Raw genomic sequence first — 8,888 nt, forward strand, 5'->3', positions numbered from 1 at the left:
AAACTGGGTAGAGCCTGCTGGAGCCGCGAGAAGCCCGTCGAGCGGGAGCAGCTCTCAGAGCCCCCTGCCTGTCCGCGCCAGGTGCAGGCACTGCTGCGGGGGCGTGGTGCTGTTTCTGAGGCCACGCTGGCGGGCCCCTCCTGGCACTGGACCCGCACCCACAGCACCCCTTTGAAGGCACCAGGCTCAGCTGCCCACAGTGTGGGAGCCGGGGCTGGCAGCCCACGTGCGGCTCCTCCAAGTCAGGGGAAATGGTCACCACACAGACCCTGTGGATTCCTTGGTCGCCTGCAACATCTCTCCCTTAAAAAAAAGGTTTCTAAAGCATAGAAAAGCAATACAGGAAAAACGAAAGACAAAGTCTTTCTGGCTCAAACACTGTACTGTGTGTGTATGTGTGATGGTGGGTGGGTGTGGATTTTTTGTTTTGAAAACATGCTGCGGAAAAGGAGACGAGAGACTGTGGCCTCACACAGCCTCCCTGGCCTCTGTGTTCTGAGCACCTTGCGGGTGAGGACGGTGAGAGTCAGGGGCAGAGAGGGCCTGGTGGGGGCCGACCCTGCAGGAGGGTGGGTGAGCAGGGCTTTGCTGGCCTGGCTGTCAGGGTCCCCACCCCTGTGTGCATCTCCCCGGCCTTTCTGACTTTCATAGTCAAGACTGAGAAAGAGCAGGTCACACGGCCCTGTGGAGCCCGAGGGAGCAGTCTCGAAGCTTCCAGACCCGTAGTGTGTGCAGGTGGGGAGGGGCGGCCCCAGGCTGAGGTCACCAGGTCAGGGTCTCAGCTTCTCGCCTTCTCTCAAGGGCCGGGATGGCTGAGCCTCCCCACCTTTACCTCCGTAGGATTGCTGCAGGATCAAGAATAATACACATGCAAGGGCTTAGCAACTAACCGTAGGAGTTGGGTAAATAGTTTGTTCACTCCTTATGATCTGTCTTGAGATCTGTAGTTGCATTCAGAAACCAAGAATTCAGAAACGTGGGAACATTTACTTAAAGGTCAGACGTTGAAAGGAGAGAAATATGTAAAAAACTACTCAGACTCGCAATTCCTTTTAGGTTTGCTCTGTTCTCAAGATAGTCACACGGAGCCCACGGGGGAAACCGCAGGGATGAGCCATGGTGTTTCAGCACAACAGCAGGCTCTGATGCCAGCTACTCTCAAAGCGGTGTCAAAAGCCAAATAGTTTACTTTAAAAGGACTTTTCACCTTATTAGTGAATTTGCACACTCGCTTATGAATAGCAGAGACATCTTTCTATGGTTTCAGGAAGGATAGAGTTAACATTCACCAGTGTTAGTCAACTACAGGTGAAAACTATGCCTGTGTTTTGTACATGTTAGTTTTGGTATTTTAAAAAAAAATGCTAACTTCCTTTTCACTCAATCCCATATTTATAGAGAGGTGGATTTGTGTGTGGACATCAGATATACACATCCTGCGTCTATATCCCAGATTAAAACAACAATTCAAACTGCCACATAAGTTTTAGAAAAAAAAACAATTGTTTCCACCTCGGGAGCATTTTAGAGAAAAATTAAATATAAGGGAAAAAACCCTTATTAAATTGTGGTATAACAGCTCACCACATCCTGTTGCAGGGACAATCTGACGTGAAACACAGCAAAGGTTCCTCTTTCAGGTCCCTCACGATCCGGGAGGGTCACATGTTACCTGCAGTTCAAAATACTTCTGTAAAGAAAAAAAAACCTCTGTGTCGGTGGAAAAGCTGAATAAGAAGATGGAAATTATCAGTAGAGAGAAGACATTGTGGGAAACCGTAGGTGTCTTTGGCACAACCATATCAAAGAGAGAAAGCCACCCCCGAAATAACCCACACAGAGCCCCGGGACTGGGCCTGATGCGGGCTCGGACCCATGACCTCACGGAGGGAAGATAGGAAGTCGTGGCTGGGAGGACCGGGCCCAGGACCCTATGCTCCGCTTCCCACCCTCCGTCGGGGCCCCTCTACCTCAGCCCTACCCTGACCTCGTCTTTCTTTATCCATCTATGAAATAGGGCCATCATGGCTTCCCTGCAGGGCTCCTGCCCAAACTGTGTCTGTGGAAGGAAGTGAGGTCTGAGCACCCATCCTCAGCCCCGGGGACCCTTATGGGAAGCGTCATCCACCGGGGGTTGCTGGTCTTCCACCTTTACTTTGGGCAGCTTCCCGGCTCAGGCCGCAGTGCTCAGGGAAGATGCAGGAGGGTGTGTGGAGAGGTGGGGGTTGGTTCTTGAGTCTGTTCCTAAGAGGAGTGACCCACTGTGACCCCAGCCTGCCCTTGCCAGTCATGGGCAGCGCTGGGTCCAGCCAACGACATGTCGACAGGAGGCTCATCAGAGGCCCCAGCCGATGGTGATGGGCAGGAGCTCTGCTCCCACCCTGGCCCCTGAGCCTCTCCTGGGGGCTCCCCATGGGACCAGGCCTCACTCATAGCAGAGCCCTGCACTGGTCTCCTCTCTGGGCCCAGAATGTCCGGGATATGCATCTTCACTACACCCCCCACCCCCACCACAGGCACCCCCTTAAAGGTTCAGGTGCCCCAGTAGGCAAAAGGGGAAGCCCACCGCTTAGGTTTCTTCCCCTTTTATCTCGTCAAACAGATGTTATTTTTCCTGTGGTCTCTCTAACCCTGAGTAAAGATTCTCAGCTACTCCGCTGGCTGCCTTACTAACCCTCAGAGCTGCCTCCCAACCCCTCACTTTTACCCTCAGATGGGGAAAAAATGGAAACAGTGACAGGTTTTCTTGGGCTCCAAAATCACTATGGACAGTGACTGAAGTCATAAAAGTAATAGATGCTTACTCCTTGGAAGAAAAGCTTTGACAAACCTAGACAGCATTAGAAAGCAGAGACATCACTTTTCAGACAAAAGTCCATATAGTCAAAGCTATGGTTTTTCCAATAATCATGTACTAATGTGAGAATGGGATCATAAAGCTGAGTACCAAAGAATTGATGCTTTTGAACTGTGGTGTTGGAGAAGACTCTTAAGAGTCTTTGGACACCAAGGAAATCAAACCAGGCAATCCTAAAAGAAATTAACCCTGACTATTCATTGGAAAGACTGATGCTGAAGCTGAAGCTCCAATACTTTGGCCACCTGATGCAAAGAGCCAACTCATTGGAGAAAACCTTGATGCTGGAAAAGATTAAAGGCAGGAGAAGGGGACGCAGAGGATGAGATGGTTGGATGGCATCAGCGACTGAATGGGCATGAGTTTGAGCAAGCTCCAGGAGTTGGTGAAGGACAGGGAAGCCTGGCATGCTGCAGTCCATGGGTTGCAAAGAGTCGGACATGACTTAGCAACTATACAACAATATTACCTCTCAGCTCTCCCTCCCAGTTCCAGTCATTATTGCCCATCAGATATTTTTCAGCCATCTATTCCTGATCTTACTAGACTGCTCTGAGATTTCCATTTTCCTAAAACTGGGAAGGCAGAGCCGGACTCTGGGTGGTGTGACTGGCCTCCACCCCCAACCCGCCTCAGGTGGGCTCGACCACTGTTCCCACTGTGAAATCTTTGCTTGAGGCGTGACAGCTGGTTTCTGTTCTGGGATGGAGCTGGCCCCACTGCCTCCGTTCCCCTTTCTCAGTGGTAGCTGTCACCCAGTGGGAGAGACCCTGACCTGCGTGGCCCCAAACCTGCTTCTTTTCTCGGAAAAGTTTAGGCAGCCCCACCAGGCCCCTGGCCTTGGGTTGCTTTAGGACAAAATGAGGTGATGGTCAGGAAAGCGCCCCGTAAGCCGTCCGGTGCCCAGTGAGGACAATGTGAACGGCTCTTCCGTGCCCGTGCTGCCACAGGATGCCCACCGGCCCCCGCACGTACGGGCTCTACCGCCTCCGTGCTCCCCACCCCTGCCCCGCGCCGCACGTACGCTCGCTATCGCATCCGCGCCAGCTTCCACCCAGCCACACAACTCTGCACGTAGGCTCCCCCTCCACTCCCCACGTACGCTCTCTGAATGCGCGCGCTTGCTCTCTCTCTCGTATGTTCCGCGTTGCCCTGGGGCAGAGACACCCTGCGTGCAGTTGAGGCCCATTCTGACCTTGACCAAACCTCAGAGAGACTCGGGTCCTGTGGCTGTCTTTTGTCAGAATGACCTTGCGGGGCAGCGCTCGGGAGAGATGGACTAGACTTAGTAGACTTAGGAGCACAGAGGCCGAACCTGGAGGAAACGGAGGAGCTGCTGGCCCGGGGGCCCGTGTCCACCCCCCCCACCCCGCCCTCCCTGCCCCGAGCCCTTGGGGACCCGTGAGCCAAGGCAGGGGCATGTGGCCTCGCCCGCCGAGGATGCACTGGCCGAGGGTTGTGGAGGCAGCTGCCGCCTGTCCAGCGTTTCCTGCATGCGGCCAGGGCCATCGGCAGAGGACGTGACCACCTGTTGGACAGCCCTGTCAGTCCGGGCGTGTTCCTGTGGGCCACTGCCTGGCACCCCCACCCCCCACGTCCCCCTCCTCGGGAGGAGCCCAGCTCCGGGGTCCACAGGGCCAGCAAGTTCTGTTGTCGGTTCCCGTGACACAATTCCTGGTTCCCCACTGTGCTTTATTATTGTTATTCTTAAAAATACTTGGCGGGTATGGGGGTGTTGAAAAGCAGTTTAGGGAAGGGAGTGGGCTCGGAAACACACCCCACTGATTGCTCCGGGAAGCCGCCCTCGGCCTGCCGGGGCCTCAGCAGAAACACACGGTTTATCTGCCGGCAGAGGGGAGCCCGGGCAGTTCCGTGACGCGAGCACATCCCCACCTCTGAGCCCTGCGAGCGGTGCCGACAGCCTCCCGGTGACATTTCCCATACGTGCCGTCGGGGGTGGGGGCGGACGGAGGGAGGTTGCAGGTCCCTCCCGAGGCCTCTGCCAGCTCCGCTCATTTCCTCCCCGGCTGCCAAAAATCACAGACCGGTGGTGGACACGGACAAGGGAACAGAGGTGAAGGAAGAGCCCCGAACAAAGGGAGGCTCAGGCCGGGCAGTCAGCCCTCCTTCCCAAACTGCCCTGAGCCGACTGACCACGAGGCCGCTGCGAGGGGCCCACGGGGCGTGGACCTAAAGCGGTGCTTCCACGGCCGGTGTTTATCTGTTGGTTTTTCAAGCCTGTGTGAGCACAGACGGCTCCCTGCCCCGGCTCAGCGGTCAGAACCTGATGCAGGCCCCTGGTCTCAGCCCGAGTACTGGCCCTGCTGTCACAGCCCCGGGTCTGGGGCAGCCGTGTCCTGCCGGCTCAGGACTCATTCTCAGGGGACAACTTTTCACAGGCTGAACATAACTGACTGATGGGATTTCAGTCAGTTTCACAAGTTTACGTGAACTTGTGTGTGGAGTCCTGTCTCTCTGATGCTCTCTCTACTTTTGTTTTCTTACAGTAAATGAGATAATCCGGAATGACCTCTCCAGCACCAACATCCACTCGTAGTTGGCAGCGTGGACTCTCAGAGGCTGCGTGGTGTCTATCTGTTCCACGGTGATGACTCTGAGTCAACAAACTGAATCCATACCTGGTACCACTGGGAGCTTCCACCGCAGTGAAGGCTCAGGTCACTTGTGCAAAGAAGTAGCCCAAGGAAGGAAGGACCGATCCCTCTTCTGAAGGAAAGTCACCTCAAGAAGGAAACGAAAGTGGGTGGGTGGGGGGAGCACGGAAGACAGACCTCGTGACGCTGCCCTCGTGGCCTCAACCTGACATGGCGGCTGCCCCGAGCCGCGCCCTTCAGGCACCCTGGATTTTTCAGTGGAAGTGCCTTATTTCAGCCGACCACAGCGGCTGGGCACTGTGGAATCAAGCGCTGATGTGGCTCCCAGGAGGGCATTTGTAGAAGCAGAAGCTGTAGGACGTTTCGTCACGAGGCTTTATCCTTTGTATAAGTTAAAAGAATACTGCAGGACTGGGCATTGTGAGGAAACCCTGGCACGTTTCCTACTTTCTCACCTCTTCCTGGGCTGTAACATACAATTCTGTTGCCTTACTCAGCGTGTTTCAGAACTGCTCCAAAGTGTCATCTCAGATCTCGTGACTGCCTTCCCTCCCCTGTGTTACTCAGACCATAGGGTTGTTCATTGTAGCATGTTAGGATTTTGTTTTTAATCTGGCTTCAAACATAGCACAGGTAAGTTGAATAGCACAAGATAGGCTACTGGACAAAAAGAGAAATCTCTCTGTCTTGGGATAGGTCTCGTATTTGCATGTGTGTACATATATAGGCATATATTTATGGTGAATATAACCGACGTGGTGACATTCAGTCTCCACCCGGCAAGGGCGTCCGTGTCAGCAATAACCAGTATCCGTTTTGGAAAATACACCCGAGGCTCAAAATCCAGCTCCCCATAGCCACGTCCGTGGGGGCGCCCCCTGGCCCCGGGAGGTCTGCGTCTCGGGTCTCCTGCAGTTAACCAAGCACTTTAGAACCAGGAAAGGTGCATCCATGATATCGGCTGTTACCAAACGGCAGAATTGGAAAGGAACTGTAAATAGTGTTACAGAAGGAGTGTAATATATTTGTTCCGCTGTAAGATCCTTGTTTCACAAAAGCCTTTTAACAGCTTCATCTGAAGAAACCATTACCAAAAACAGCGTTGTACCACGTGGTGACTCTAGTGTTTCCAGACTAGTTTCTGGTAACGTAGGTTAGTGTGAGCTTTACTGCTGCATTTTGTGCCCATGACAGCTTATTACGCGTTATTGCTAGCCGCGACCTGTTGTTTCACATAACCAAAAAGCATGGTTTAATGATAACACCTTTAACCTGATAACTGTGCCTTAGGAACTCACGCCCCCTGCTGGAACGTGGCCGAATTGCACCCTCGGGGGAGGTGACGCATCCTGTCCCCAAACTCAAGCGTTTCAGTGGGGAAGGCGCTCTCCCACGGAAAGAATTATTTTTAAAACGTTGTTCTGTATGACTATGTCTTACTTGTTTTTTAAGTCACAGAAACGAAATCCTGAAAGCCATATTTGTAACATTTGCACATTACTGTGAAGAGCTGACGGTATATGGCTTCCTGTACATAGTGCCCCCGCCCCGCCCCCCTCACCCCGCTTGGAGCCCCGTCCTGCATTTAGCCTCCTAGGAATTGCATGAGACGTTTCTCGGGAGACACGAAAGGAGATGTTTGATACTGTGTTAGCTCTCTTTGTAGGTAGAAAATAGATCCAATAAAGCAATATTTTTCTTTTTTTTTTTTTTGCTGGACCATCTTAGTCAGACTGTGATTCATTCCACACATGGAAAAATCCTCTTTGTTCTTAAGCGTGTTTTCTGCCGTAGGTCCGTGTGCTTGTGTTTGTAGAAGGGCTTCCCGTCGTCCAGCTGCGCGTGTGAGGCGTTTTCTCACCTCCTTACACTTCAGGAAGGCCAGCCTGGGAGGCGTGGATGTGAGCGGCGTCCCCAGTGCTTAGATGGCATGTCAGAAATGCTTCTCTGGGCCCCGTGGAGAGCACCTCCGCTTCTGCCAACGTTTCTGTCCGGAGGCAGAGCCGGGTGAGGCCTCCCACACGCACACTTGACCTGCCATCAGCTTCACGACGAGCCCTTGGCCGCCTGGCTTGGCTGTCTCGGCTCCCCACCCACATCGCCTACTCCGGCTCGGGTAGGGACTGTCAGCAACTGGTTCTAAGACAAGGGTGGCACCAGGAGCTTCCAGGGGGCACTCCAGGGCTCAGCGCACTGAATTGCGGAAATACTGTTTTGCATTCAGGTCTTTCAAACTCAAGAATTCCTGTTTCTTTGGCCAGAAGGTTTAGAGTTTGCAGTGTGTGTGTGTGTCAGTCACTCAGTCGTGTCCAGCTCTGCAACCCCATGGAGTGTAGCCCACCAGGCTCCTCTGTCCATGGAATTCTCCAGGCAAGAATACTGGAGTGAGTAGCCATTCCCTTCTCCAGGGGATCTTCTAAAATCCTAGAAAAATCTCATCAGAGTAGTTAGCAAGAGTCCGTCCCACCCAGTTTCTGTGCTGTCTGAAGGGAGCCCAACGGTAATGTCCACAGGAGCTCAGGGAATCGAAGATGCTTGGGTAGGCTGAGGTGGGGGAGGACCGTGGGAGGACTCGGCTGGTGGTCAGCACGAGGTGGCCTCGAGCGTGGGACTCAGCTGGAGAGCTGGGTCCCAAAGCGCATCCCAGAGGCCACAGGGCACACAGGAGGTCACAGCTCATGGCCACATCTCTGGAGGACGCGCTTAGTTTTCAAAGTGAGTCTCTGTAAGCCCACCCCCACTCCCAACAATGGCATTGTATATTCCAGAAACAAAAACCTTCATAACAATGGTTTCTGCAAAAGAGGCTGAAAAAGTGAAAGTGAAGTTGCTCGGTCGTGTCAGACTCTGCAACCCCGTGGACTGTAGCCTGCCAGGCTCCTCCGTCCATGGGATTCTCCAGGCAAGAATACTTGAGTGGGTAGTCATTTCCTTCTCCAGGGGATCTTCCCAACCCAGGGATCGAAGCCGGGTCTCCCACATTGCAGGTGGATTCTTTACCATCTGAGCCACCAGGAAATCCCTCAGAGGAGGCTGGGCCTCTGCAAATACCCGTTTACTTGGTTTTCGTTCCTTTCATGTTGCTTTTGAATAAGAAGGAAAGCACCCCACCACTTGTTTCTGGCAGGCAGCTACCGTGCTTTGCTCAGGTGTGTAGACCCGGAGGCCAGGTCACCTCCCAGACGTTCCCTCACTGTCCTGGGTGACCTTGGCCCTTCAGGAACTTGGGCAGGTGCAGCCCAGGAGCCACTGACATGGGACACGCAGGGCAGCCTAATGGGGGCGTCTGCTGACTTCCCCCTCCTCCCCTGGGGCTTCCCACAACTCCACCCTTGCCCCAGCCTGAGACGATATGAAAAAACCTGATAGACATCCAATTTCTCCTTGTAGCCAGTGCAACCCGAGCAGAAGTCGCC

The 8,888-nt window shown here is 53.6% G+C and overlaps 1 protein-coding gene across 2 annotated transcripts in view; it reads left to right on the forward strand.

Moving 5' to 3' along the window:
• NFATC1 (nuclear factor of activated T cells 1) overlaps window positions 1-7,191 on the forward strand; it is a gene marked incomplete at its 5' end in the record, with an annotated part of 63,435 nt that extends 56,244 nt beyond the window's left edge. For both annotated transcript variants that reach the window (XM_045164062.1, XM_045164063.1), the window contains 1 exon segment: window positions 5,365-7,191. In XM_045164062.1, the coding sequence (XP_045019997.1) occupies window positions 5,365-5,414 (50 nt within the window).
• Between the last annotated feature and the right edge of the window lie 1,697 nt (window positions 7,192-8,888).

The sequence above is a fragment of the Bubalus bubalis genome, chromosome 22, assembly GCF_019923935.1.
Source record: "Bubalus bubalis isolate 160015118507 breed Murrah chromosome 22, NDDB_SH_1, whole genome shotgun sequence".
Classification (NCBI taxonomy): Eukaryota; Metazoa; Chordata; class Mammalia; order Artiodactyla; family Bovidae; genus Bubalus; species Bubalus bubalis.